This window comes from Callospermophilus lateralis, chromosome 18, assembly GCF_048772815.1.
Source record: "Callospermophilus lateralis isolate mCalLat2 chromosome 18, mCalLat2.hap1, whole genome shotgun sequence".
Taxonomy (NCBI): Eukaryota; Metazoa; Chordata; class Mammalia; order Rodentia; family Sciuridae; genus Callospermophilus; species Callospermophilus lateralis.
In genome coordinates this window covers 55867984-55881732 of record NC_135322.1, presented here as the reverse complement: position 1 = coordinate 55881732, position 13749 = coordinate 55867984, and the positions used below count along the sequence as shown (strand labels likewise).

Genomic DNA, 13749 nt, shown 5'->3' with positions numbered 1-13749 from the left:
AGGTGACCCTGCGAGCGCCCTTTGGCATCCTCGTCCCGACGATGTGGCCCCGGTGTCCCCCGAGCCCACCTGTGCCCTCCCTTTCCCCGACCCAGCTGCGCCCGCCCTCGGCCACCGCCCCTCCCCCGAGGCGTGGCCCCAAGGTCTCGGCTGGGGAGCGTAGCAGGAGCTGGGGGCCAACTGGCTCCTTCCTTCGCTCCCGCCCTGGCTCCTGCCGGCCGGCCCGGGACCGCAGCCACGTCTGAAAGTGCCTCATTGTGTGCGCCCCGGGCGGGCAGCGCGGAGCAGCGCAGCGGGCCGCCGCGGCCGCACAGGTACAGCGGGGCGGGGGGCCGGGCTGGGCCAGGGTGGGGGCTGCCCCGCGGGATGGGAGGCCCGTGTCCCGTGGGTGTCGCAGCCCCAGGACACCCGCATCCCCAACATCGCATTGAAAAGGCGCCTCCCTTTTTCCCTTGGACTCCTGCCTTGTTTCCAGATTCGCTCCGCCTGGAGTGTCCAGGTGTCTCCAAAACCTTGGTGCCTCCTACTCCCATCGATGCTTCTTGGAGCCCAGTCCCTGGTGTCACCGCGGGCCCCTTAATAGTCGTGGGACTCTGAGGACCAAATCAGCCCCTGCAGAGTCTCCCGGTGAAGAGAAGGAACAGGCTGTGGGCTGGAACCTGGAAAGGACGACTTGTAGGAGCCTTTGCTGAGCGTCAGGAGAGAGGCGTCTGCTCCCTTCGCGGAATCAGCCAGAGACGCCAAGCTTTGGGGTACGTTGGCTCGCTACGCCAGATGTCCCCACTGTCATGTGGGCTTGGGGCTGGGTGAGGGGCACAGCTGGGGCGGCTCGTGGATCCTGCAGCCAGGCTCGGAGCATACGGGGAGATCCGAGGGTGGCAATTCGGTCTGCACTGTGGAAAGCGCATCGCGCTTGTAGCGCGATTTGAGAGCGTCTCCCTGGAGCTTGAGCTACACCCGGATCACTGTTGGGGATCCTTTATCTAAGAAGCACGGCTTTGAAAAGCTCCGAGAAAAAGTAGTTTGGTGAGTGAATTTGGAACCAGACACAGATGAATTTGAGTCCTACTATCAGGCTTCTGGCTGCTTCGCCTTGGGCCTAGAGGCCCCCTTGGCCTCTGTGTAGGTGTCCAAGAAATGTTGACATTCCTTTCTCTTCCCCCTTAAACTCGAAACAAGGAAGCCAAAATGAACTTCGTGCGTGTATGTACGGGACAGAGAGAGAGAAGTGGGGACAGGGGGATTGAACCGTGGGGCACTCTACCTCTGAGTTACACCACCTCTGAGTCACACCCTCAGTCCTTTTTTAAATTTTATTTTGAGGCAGGGTCTTACTAAATTGCAGAGGCTGGCCTTGACCTTGTGATCCTTCAGCTTCAGCCTCCCCAGTCGCTGGAATTACAGACTGAGCTGAGACACTAGGCAAAATTCACATTTTAAAAAAAATCCCATATTTAAGGATGGGAAAACTGAGGTCTGAAGAGCAGGAAGGGCTTGGCTGACCAGATGCCTCCAGTGGGTCAAATACCAGAGCTACTAGGAATAGTAGGCTGTGAAGGAGCAGTGACTTGGTTCTCTGCAGCCTGTGTGGTAGGTGCAGTTATAACCTCATTTTACCAAGGAATTAACTGAAACCTAGAGAGGGTGAGCAACTGGCCCAGAATCACACAATGTACGGTAGACACAGAATTTAAACCCAGTCTGGCCTCAAAGCCAGGTGTCTAGCCATTATCCCCCATTGTCTTTTGTTTTCTGTGTGTTTGTACAGTCCCTGCCTTGGTTGCCACCTTCTGTTGCTAGGCAAAAGGATCACCAAAATCTGGTAGGGCTATTGTCCTTGGATTTCTCTAATGCATAGACTTTCCCTTAGATTCATAGAATATAGTTGTGACCCAGTATTTGGAAGATTCCTGAACAAATACTTTTAAATGTACTATGGGTCAAGCATTGTTCTGGGTTCCTTACAAATATTAATGCAATCTTCAAATAAAGCCCATGAAATGGGTTACACTCTTTCCTCCACTTAATAGATTTAAAAGAAAAAAAACAGGCAGAGATTAAGTAAATGATCAAGTGGGATTTACAATCTTAATCATTATGCACTACTTACACTCTCTAATGAGACAAACTGGGTTTGTCTAATCTCATAGGCAGAGACAGGTACAGAAATGCATGGACAACAATATCCTAGGTAGTGATAACAGCATTCAATTCTTCGTCCATACTGAAATCTGAAATTTCTGTGATTATCTCTTACAGTTGGTTTGTTCTGATCAGGATTCAAACAAGTTCCACAAAACAATCCCTTTTTCCTTTTTCATTGACTTGTAAGAATGATTTTTTTTTTTTTTTTTTTTTTTGATACTGGGAATTTAACCCTCTACCAACGGGGATTTAACACTCTACCACTGTATCACTCCCCCAGCCCTTTTTAATTTTTTGAGACAGGGTCTTGCTAAGTTGCTTAAGGCCTACCTAAGTTGCTGAGGCTGGCTTTGAACTTGCAATCCTTCAGCCTCAGCCTCCTTGAGTCGCTAAATGATTTTTTTTATATTTATTTTTTAGTTGTAGTTGGACACAACACCTTTATTTCACTTGTTTATTTTTTTTATGTGGTGCTGAGGATCGAATCCAGGGTCTCACACATGCGAGGTGAGGGCTTTACCGCTGAGCCACAACCCCAGCCCCTCGCTGAATGATTTAAAATAAAGAGTTAATAAAATAAACCAGAGAACATTCTCAATTATCTCAGTAATGGAAGGCTTTGTGAGTACTGAGGAAAACATGGGAATTTTTCATAACTGCACAGTCCTTCCCCATATCCTGTGTGTATTGCTGCAGAGAAAAAAAAATGGGGGGGCTAGAATTTAGGGCCCTTCGACTGTAATTAGTGCACTTTGAGGATCCCTGGGATGGTATGGTATGTATTTTTTGGTTTTTCGTTCACACTTCCTGACTCTTAACTCCTTTCCCAGAGCAGGTCATAGAAACTAGAATTTCCTTTCCTTAAGGCTGGTCATAGAGACTCACATCTTCCCCTCTCCCCTGCCTTTCACCTGATGGTATGAAGAAATTCTCTGACCTACCTTGTCTGGAAGTAGATCATGACATTCTCATTTCAGAAGGATCCTGCCCCATGTCCTAAAGGAAGGAATGCTGCACAGAGAGGTCAAAAAGAATCTAAACAGACAGGCCTTGCTGGGTTTGCCCAACCAGTCTATTATCATTAGACATATAATGAAGTCTTCATAAAAAAACTAAAAGGACAGGGTTCAGAGAGGGGAGCGTGTGAAGGGACCAGGAAGGTGGTATACTTGAAGAGGACATGGAAGTGGGGCCCTTTCCCTTATATCTCACCCTGCACATCTCTTCATCTGGAGCCTTTGTAATAAACCAGTAAGTGTGTTTCTCTGAGTTCTGTGTACTCTCCAAAGAAATTCAGTGAACCCAGGATGGGGTAATGGGAATCCTGGTTCATAGCTGGTTGGGCAGTAAAACAACCTGAAGCTTGCAAGTGGCATCTGGGGATGAGGGCCCAGTCTTAGAGACTAAGCCCTCAACCCATGGCATTTGACACCGTATCCAGATAGTCAGTGTCAGAAGTGAATTGAATTTGAGGACTTCCAGCTGGTGTCTATGAACAAGCTGATTGGTTGCCAGCAACTGGGCAGAAATCCCCATGCTTTTCAGGGTCACAGAAGTCCCCTGTGGCTACTGTGGTTGAGAGAACAGAGGAAGAAACAAAACTGTGGTTCCTAAGCAGAATCCCAAAAGCTCAGAGCCAGGGAAAGGGGTTTATATCTGCTCATCTGCTTCGTAATGCCCTAGGGTGGCTTTAAGCCACAGAATCTTGAGGCTCCCGGAGTAATTTGAATTCATTTCCTAAGAGATTCTTGAAGGCAGATCTATCTCCTCCAGCAGCATCTGGTCTGTGTGACTCCAACCTCCCTGCCTCTGTCAGTTGTCACAAAGTTGCCTCATCAGAACTTTAGAGAACAGCAGATGTGGCCAGGGCTTGGGGAATAGATGTGTCTTTTGTCACAGCTTGACCTAGTCCACCGTCCTGAGACTGAGGGTAGGCTTGAGGATTTTTACATGTTTCATGGCACACACAGGAGGTGATTCTCCATCCTATGCCCCGGATTTCTCTGACCAACTGAGTACTCAGGTGAACTGGAAGACGTATTTGCAGGTACCTCTCCTTGCAATGAGAGCGGTGTGCATGTGTGTGGGGGGTATTTCACTTATGTCTCCTTTAATCAATTAAAAATAATCAACTCATGATTACCAAAGTAATGCACGTCTATCATAGACTATCAGAAAACTGCAGCAATGTGCTAATAAGAAGAAAAATAACCTGTACCCTGGCCATAGAAAAATAAACACTAATATCCAGTGTGCCTCCTTTCACCCTTCTTCCTCCAGTATTGTGTATTTTTTAGAGAATAGATTCAATGGAGCTGGATGTATGGCTCAGTGGTGGAACCCTTGCCTAGCATGTGTGAGCCCCTGGGACTGATCCTCAGCATGGGGCTGGGGGGAGTGGGGAAGAGTTTTTGTTTGTTTGTTTGTTTTTGGTATGGGGGATTAAACCCCAGCCCTATTTTATATTTTATTTAGAGACAGGGTCTCACTGAGTTGCTTAGCGCCTTGCTTTTGCTAAAGCTGGCTTTGAGTGATCTTCCTGCCTCAGCCTCCTGAGCCGCTGGGATCACAGGTGTGCACCACTGCACCTGACAAAAGAGCTTTATTAAGGTGTAACTCTCTACTTTTTATAAATAATGCTGCTATGCAAACTCACGCACAACTTTTTTTTTTTTTTTTTTTTTTTTTGTGAACATATGTTTTCAATTTCCTTGGGTAGATGGCTAGGACTGGAATTGTAGTATCATCTGGTACCTCTATGTTTAGCCTTTTGAGGAACTGCCAGACTGTTTTCCATGGCAGCTGTACTATTCATTTTACATTCCCACCAGCGCTATATAAACGTTCCAATTTCTCTTCTTTTCATGAACACTAGTAATTTTTAAAATTATTACATCTCTCTCCTTCTCCCTCTCTTCCTCTCTCTCCCCCTCTTTTTATCTACTGAGGATTGAACCCAGAGCCTGGTACAGCTAGGCAAATGCTCTGCCCCTGAGCTACCCTCCCCAGCTCCTCTCTTTACTGTGGCCATCCTGTCCTGGTGCATGGGAAGCAATATATCATTATGGTTTTGATTCTTATTTTCCCAAAACTAGAAACCTTGAGCATCTTTTCATGTACTTATTGGCCATTTGTATATCTTCTTTGGAGAAATATCTTCTCTGACTCCCTCCCCCATACTTTTTTCCTAGTACTTGGGATTGAATCCAGGGGAGTGCTCTACCACTAAGCTACATCTCCAGCCCTTTTTATTTTTAAAACAGGGTCTCATTAAATTTCTAAGGTTGGCATCAAACTTGCCATCCTGCCTTAGCCTCCCGAGTTGCTGGCATTCCAGGCATGTGCCCCCATGCTTGGCTTCCTTTGCCCCCTTTTAAATCAGGTTACTTGTCCCTTTATTATTGAATTGTAAGATTTCTTTGTATAATCCGGTTTCAGGTCCCTTTCCAAATATATTATTTGGAGTTATCTTCTCCCATTTCTGGGTGTCCTTTGATATTTATGTTTTGTAACACAGTTGGTATCCTTCAATATGATTATATTTGTATGTAAGTTTTATTACTTGTGCATTTTCCATTTGACGCTAAGCAGCAAAGGCCTCTAAATGTCGACTATTAGGTTTCAACTTCTGACTCAGCTACCGTTTAGATCTTTAGGCAAGTCTTTTAGTCTTTCTAAACCTGCTTCCTCACCTATAAGGTAGAGAAGATCATCTTGTTCTTAGAGTTGCTGTGACAATCAAATCAGAAATTGGGTGGGAAGGCCTTGGCATACAGGAATCCCTCAGCTGACAGTTCTTACTGTGCTCTTCTTCTTGCCCACTGTGAACACCCATCTTCCCTCTTGCTTCCCTCCCTGTCTTCATATTTATTTTTTCCCTTTCTCTTTCCCTCCTCTTTTCCTCCTTCTCCCTGACAAATGCACTGGGCTCCATAGAGTGGTTTTTACTTTGCTGGAGGTCCTTGATGCCTAGAGTTTACTGATTCCTCATCCGGAATCTACTTTCTCTAGCCCTTAGGGCTCCTGAACAGGGATGGCCTTCCGCTGACACCAAACAAAAAGAAATCTGAGCCCAGGATTTGTACCTAGTATTACATTTCACTCTCTTGGATTCCATGCCAGGGCTGGGACAGGCTGGTGACAAGAGGATCTGCTGAGTCAAGGCGGGCAGAGTTTGGCCAAACGTGAGTATTGCCCAGAGAGCCAGGTTTCCTGGGCTCCAGCCGCACATCTGTTGTGGCAAACCATTCCTTCCCCTGTAGATTGGTTTTCCCATCCACAAACCAGGCAGAACTGTAGCTCCTTCCTGTTTCTCTCAGGCCAAGAAATGGTGAGGGATGTTTAGAAGATACTGTAACTTCACTGAGCACAAATGGTATGCACCTGTAAGCCCAGCTACTGTGGAGGTGAGACAGGAGCAATTGCAAGTTTGAGGCCAGTCTCAACAACTTATCAAGACCCTATCTCAAAATTAAAATTTTAAAAAAGATCAAGAATGCAGCTCAGTGTTAGGAGTGCTTGCCTAGGATATGCAGGGCCCTAGTTTCAACCTCAGAAATTGCAAAAAAGAAAAAAAAGATACTATAAGGAACTGAACAGAAAGAAATGTGGGCCAAGTGGGGAATTCATTATTGTCTTTGGATTTGATGATGGGATATTCAATTTCAATTCAGCAAATATTTGCTAATATCACCTACTTAGTCTTTAGCATATTTCCAGTCATGATACTTACTATCTTATTCAGTCAGGATTATTGAGGTGTAACATAGCAGCAAAGAACCCAGATCATAGAGGTACAGTGTGATGAAATTTCACAGATTAACACACCCATATAATCAGCATCCTCACTGAGAACACAGCATGATGCATGCCCAGAAGTTCTGCCCACGTTCCCCTCCAGTTCTACCTGACTCACTCACCCAGGGCATCTAAGCAGAACTCTTGGTTGTGGCAGAAACTCAACTCACATTGGTTGAAGCAAAACTGGAATACTTTCCCCAACCGAGAAGTCCATGGGTGAATTTGGCAAAGACAGTTCTAGATGTAAAGATTTTGCTCTCAGTTTGCTTGCAAACTCCCATTCATTCTCTGCTCAGTTCTCTTCTATGTTAGCTTTATACTCAGTTTCCCTTTTCCCTTCAGATCTACAAAAAATCCTTGGATTTTAGTCTAACAGGTATCCTATTCCTAAACCAATAGTTCTTATGTGGGGTGGGGGTTAGAGGGAGTCAGTGTGTGGTATAAATACATGAGCACATCTTGGGACACATGACCCTTAGCAACCAGGGTCAGCTTCATCCAAACCACGAGCACTTTGAGTGGGTATGTGATGGGTCAATCTAGAGGCTGGCTTTGGAAGAGGGAGCAGGTATTGAGTAGACCAAATCATATCTGCTGTATCTATGCCAGGCTGAGCCTCACACTGGATACCTGAGGTCAGACACTCACTTGCAAAAAAACCACAATCCCAACCCTCAAGTTTCTTGCAGGCAAGAAGGGTAATGGACAGCAGAGTAGTGCATGCATTGCAAGAGGCACACGAGAGGCACCCTCACAGGAAACCAGTGACTCCTGGTGTGAGTCATTTGAAGAACAGTAATGATTCCTGGTCATCTGAGGCAAAGGGTACTGGATGGGAATTCTGGGAAGTGAAATAGGAAAATTGGGTAGAAATAAACAATCAGGAATGTGGTTTAGCACCATGCAAGATGGACTGAAGAGAGGTCAGCTAGGAGATTTTTCTAGAATCCAAGAGAGAAATATACATACCCAGACTACCGTGAATCTCCCATGGCTAGATGTCTGGGCCACCATCTGGTCTTTTGCCATCACATAGTGTGTCTTTAATGTCCCCAGCTAGGTTATCAGCTCTACCAGGGTAGAGACTCTTGCTGTATTGGACTTCCTCCACTGAGCATCTTGCTTTCTTTTCTTTTCCCTCTTTTATCTATGATTTATTATTTTTGTTATTTCCTCAATTTTATCTTTCATCCATTCTATAAATCATTTTAATATACCAGGCAATTTAGCTCTACAAAAAACAAAACCTTTTATTATAATTTTAATATTATCTAAGGCAATTTAACTCCATGGGAAAAAAATTTCATTACAAGACAGGTAATGTACTCTTAGTATATATGTGCTTCATCTGTGAATTATTTTATAAAAGCACATAACATAAATTTTGAATATTGATTTAGTTAGACTTATATTAATAAGAGATTTCTAAGAGAAGAAAATTGTGTATATACCTGTGTGTGTGTGTGTGTGTGTGTGTGTGTGTGTTGGAGACATATATCACTAGAAAGTCATTAGAAAAATTGTAACAGTAATAATTTAAGCTTTCTTGTTTTTTAGAAATAGGAAGGTAATTAGAAGAAGAAACAGCTAAAAGTTTTGAAAGGAATTGCCTCTTGGAAATAGAATTTTGGAGCAAGAAAATGACTTGTGACAATTATTTGATTTTTTAAAACTAGTTATTTAAAATGTGTTTAGTTATTTTTTAAATAGATAATATGTTCCTATGGGCCAAAATTCAAAAGGTGCAAAAAAAAAAAAAAAAAAAAAAAAAGAATTGAGCATAAAATGTCTATGCTATTTTATTCCCCTTCCAAGATAAACTAACATCCTTTTCTTGTATAAATTTCCAGGATAATTTTATATTTATTCAAGCCATATGTATTATTTTGACAAAAGTAGAATTTTAAAAAGATTTTATAACAGAAAAAGTTTCAGCAACTTGAAAAAGACCACTCTATAGGTTGCTCCTGATTAGATTGTCTTCTTCTTTCTCCCCTCCCCAAGCCTAACACTGGGAGTCTGGTCCTTGTCCTGTGTGTGTCTGTGTGTGTGGGGGTGTTGCATGCTCAAGCAAGCAAGCAGTCTACCACTGAGCTACACCCTCAGCCCTGACCCTTGCTGACTGGGCATTCTTGTCTCTGAGCCCCACTGACCTCCTAGGAATGCAAGGAGGAAAAAATTCAATCACTGAGGTGAAAGTACATAGCACAATGCCTTACTGACATGCTCTTCCTAACTTGGAACCCTTGAGCAATTGGCTGGCTTGCAAAACACAAGGCTCCTTATCAGAAAATTCTCAGCCAGGACCTAGGCTTCTCTGGATACCCCAGGTAGCATAGAACACTTCAATCTTCTTCATAATTCTTATGAGTTCCTGTAATAGGATCAGATAGCAAGCAGTTCCTGTAGTGCATGATGATTCACTTAAGAAGATTTCTGGCTTTCCCAGAACACAGGTAACAAACACCTTGGCCTGAGGCTGAGGTCCTCCTGTGCTGGGAGTAAGGCTGGGGCAGCAGGGCAACTGTCTTTTGTTTGGGCCAAAGCATAAAGATCCTGAAATCTGGGGAGAGTGATTAGGAGTGGGAGATGCCCTCAGCCAGTGATCAGAAGTGCAAGAGCTTACAATCAGATTCCTAGCTTCTTTCTAACCCTTGAGTCCTTCAACTAAAAACTGAAATCATAATGCCTGCCTTAGGGTCTGTCAGTTAAGTCAGGGAGCTGTAAAGTACTTGTTGGCAAATAAGAGTTCCCTTCCTTTCTGGTACTAATCTCAGGGGATTAGTCAGCCAGCAGCCCAGGAGTGTTGGTAATGGGTGCAGAGCAGATGGGTGGCCACTCCCCCTGTCTGCCAGGTTTTCCAGCTCTTGGTTCATCAGATACAGAGCTGTTGAGTGTCCTCTACCCTTTCCTGGGGCCTCCTGATGAAGAGAAGGAGCAGAGATGGGACCTACACACAGTTTAAAGTCCAGTTTCTCTTGTTGGTGATATGGATACAGAGCAGTTTGGTGAGAAGCAGACACTACAAAAGTGATAAGGAGATTCCCAGGCCTTCCCTTCCAATGTTATCTCCAAGCTTGGAGATAACTGCAGGAATAATAGGTGCACAGAGCAGGAAACTCTGGGACCTTGGGGTATGTGAGCTGAGCCTAGTGTTTCACCTGTAGGACAAGTTTGATAGTGTAAAGATCTACTAACGGGACCAGGGGTAAGTGGTTGTTAGAAGTGGGCCTGAGAGATGCAGGGATTCAAGGAATAGGTATCTTAGGGGGTCTCATAAACTTGGAGGCTTCCCATGGAGAAGGGCTTCTTCTTCTCTGGACGAAACTGAACTCAATACTAGAACAGTAATAGTAACATGAGATTGTGTATGATACTTACCAAGCCCTCTCCTCAAAGGTGTTTGTGGCACTGACCTTTACAATATAAGAAGTTAAATGCTGCCATCCCCCCATTTTATAGAGAAAGAAATTGGGCCCCAGAGAAGTCAAGACATTTGCTCCAAGTTTTACAGCTCCTGAGTGGCAGTGCTTGGATTAAAATTTGACCCTCTTTCCTCCATCTATCAGGAGAGCCCATCTGTTTAAATCCATTTGGAAAAATACCCAGCTCAGGCTAGGGACAGGGCAACTTTGTTCCCACCCCTAGAGACCTTCCTGGGTGGGAACTATCTCTCCTATGGGGCTCTGATCCAGTCTCCCTCCTGCTTTCTCAGGCCTGAGGCACCTCCAATGGATTTGTGATCAGCGTGGGCAGCTCTCCCAGCAGCCCTGGACAGCAGTGAGTACCCCCAGTAGGGATGGGGCAAGCAGCCCTTCAGGGGCGTCTTCTGCTCCACCTCTGCTTCTCTAGCTATTCCTGCCTCCTCCTTAACTGGTCTCTTCTGAAAACACACATGGCTCCCATAGGATCCTCTCATTTTGGAGCCTGGGCTACATTTAGCACCTGGAAGGGGTGATGGGAACAGTTGGTGCTCTTTGTTCATTCTACTTATTTTTACCCACACTCCCCCTCCTCTTTTTTTTTTTTTTCAATGCTGGGAATCAAATCTATGGCCTCCCACCTACCAGGCAAGCACTCTCCCACTGAGCCACATCCACAGGCCTTTGTACATTTTTACTAACAACAGTAAACTTGCTTGTTAATAAAAATCATACAGCACAGAAGCACCCTTTCTAGGACTTACCCTAGAAAGTTTGAGTCCTCTGTTATAGGGGTTACTACATGACCCCTCTCCCCATGCTGGTCTCAATCATCCCCCAAGCCCTAAGAGCCAGGTACCAATATTATCCCCCTTTTACAGATGGGTAGGCTGAGTCACAGAGAGGTTAAATGTTTTGTGGAAGATCACAGGGTAAAAAGTGGAAGAGCTAGGATTCAACCTGAAGGAGACTTTTAGTGCACTGGTGTGCCAAATGGCATCAAGCTCTTTAGTTAAGCCACCTAAGAGGAGTTCTTAAGCAAAATTCAGGAATTTTGTTTTAAAACACATATTGAAATATATATACATATATATATATGTATATATGTGTGTTTGTGTGTGTATATGTGTGTGTGTGTGTGTGTGTGTATATATATATATATATATATATATATATATATATATATATATATCCTTTTCTAGATAGATAGTCCAAGCTATGTAGACAGGTGGATAGAGAAGGAGAAATAGATTTCCCACAGTATTATGCCACTAGTATTTAGCTGTCAGCCTAGACTCGATCATGGCTTGTATGGCTTGTATTTTAATTTCACATTCCCAGGAAAGCGCTGGACTGAGACCAGCCTTGGGAGCCCTCGTTCTGTCCAGTCGGGTCGGGTGGTTCAGTCTTGAGGCTACTGCCAACCCACAACTGGACAGTAGTTTGGACGTGGGATTGGGTGTCTGTGCCACGTTCCCTAATCTTGGCGCTCGGCTCTCGCAGGCCCAGGCATGCGGCTACCGCGCGTCTCTGGCACTGTAGTGACTGCCCTCCTGCTGGCGCAGACCTGCCTTCTGCTCTTCCTGGTCTCCCGACAAGGGCCGTGGTACCCAGCCGGCGGCAAGCAGCGTGTACACGTGTTGGTGTTGTCCTCTTGGCGCTCAGGCTCATCCTTCGTGGGCCAGCTCTTCAGCCAGCATCCAGACGTGTTCTACCTGATGGAGCCCGCGTGGCACGTGTGGGCTGCCCTGTCGCAAGGCAGTGCTCCAGCGCTGCACATGGCTGTTCGCGATCTGGTGCGCTCTGTCTTCCTGTGCGACATGGACGTGTTCGACGCCTACCTGCCGTGGCGCCGCAACCTGTCGGACCTCTTCCAGTGGGCGGTGAGCCGCGCGCTGTGCTCGCCCCCCGCCTGCAACGCCTTCAGTCGCGGCGCCATCAGCAGTGAGGCTGTGTGCAAGCCACTGTGCGCGCGGCGGCCCTTCGGCCTGGCCCAGGAGGCCTGCCGCTCCTATAGCCACGTGGTGCTCAAGGAGGTGCGCTTTTTTAACCTGCAGGTACTTTACCCGCTACTCAACGACCCAGCGCTCAACCTACGCATCGTGCACCTGGTGCGCGACCCAAGAGCGGTGCTGCGCTCCCGAGAGCAGACGGCCAAGGCGCTGGCGCGCGATAACGGCATAGTGCTGGGCACCAACGGCACGTGGGTGGAGGCCGACCCCCGCTTGCGCGTGGTGAGCGAGGTGTGTCGCAGCCACGTGCGCATAGCTGAGGCCGCTCTGCACAAGCCGCCGCCCTTCCTGCAGGGTCGCTACCTCCTGGTGCGCTTCGAGGACCTGGCGAGGGAGCCGCTGCGCGAGATCCGCGCACTCTATGCCTTCACCGGCCTGAGCCTTACGCCGCAGCTCGAGTCCTGGATTCACAATATCACGCACGGGTCGGGGCCCGGTGCGCGCCGAGAGGCCTTCAAGACCACGTCTAGGGATGCACACAACGTCTCCCAGGCTTGGCGCCACTCGCTGCCCTTCAGCAAGATTCGGCGCGTGCAGGAGCTGTGCGCCGGCGCCCTGCAGCTGCTGGGCTACCGGCCCGTGTACTCTGAGGATGAGCAGCGTGACCTTAACCTGGACCTCGTGGTGCCTCGCGGCCCGAGCAGCTTCAGGTGGGCGTCGCCCACCGATGAGCACTCCAAGCCTTAGCGGAGGGTCCTAGTTGCGACAGTAGTTTGGGTGCCGGAGGAGCGTGTAAGAAGGAGAAGTGGACAGGCGCATGGGAAAGTAGAGTCAGCCACCAGAGAAGCAGGGAGAGTCCAGGATTCATTCTCCCCTGTACTAGGAAAGGACCAAGTCTTTCTCCCCGATTCTCAGCTTTCTTTCCTTTGAGCCCTCTTCAGCAGCTGATTTCCCTACACGTATGCTCTTCACGGGAAGCAAAACTCTCATCCCACTTCCCTTGGGCACTACTCAAGCATTTTCTTTCCCCTTGATTCTTTCCTCCCTTGGGACGCGCTACGCAGTAGTTGAGAAGGACGTCTAGCTCTGGCTGGGAGTGGAGGGGCACAGCTGTGAGCTTGCTCCTGAAGTTTGTACATCATCTCCTGCTGCCTCCCCCATATGCACCCTGGACTCCGTTCCCCCACGCCCTCTGCACCATACTTCATCAGAGCCACAGGTTATAGTCACCTGTATCTTTAGTGAGAAATCAGAGAAGATGCCTCTGTCTTGTGGTCTTCCATCAGTGTCTGTCTGCCCCATCTCCCAGGAGCCCACACCCCTCCCCATCACCCTGCTCAGGTACGATGAACCTTTGATTTGCCCTGAGAGGAGAGATCCAACTTATGAAAATAAACGATAATTAACCTGTGTGAATCAGATTAGAGTTT

General features: G+C 46.9%; 1 protein-coding gene across 1 annotated transcript; it reads left to right on the top strand.

Annotated features, from left to right (window-relative positions):
* Positions 1–11878: 11878 nt before the first annotated feature.
* LOC143383250 (carbohydrate sulfotransferase 6) lies at positions 11879–13066 on the top strand. The gene has a single exon (XM_076837581.2). It carries the CDS (start codon positions 11879–11881, stop codon positions 13064–13066), a length of 1188 nt encoding a protein of 395 aa, XP_076693696.1.
* The last annotated feature ends 683 nt before the right edge of the window (positions 13067–13749 follow it).

What these genes read in the sequence shown, in the direction of transcription:
- LOC143383250 (XM_076837581.2), top strand. Translation starts at nt 11,879, where the DNA reads ATGCGGCTACCGCGCGTCTCTGGCACTGTAGTGACTGCCCTCCTGCTG.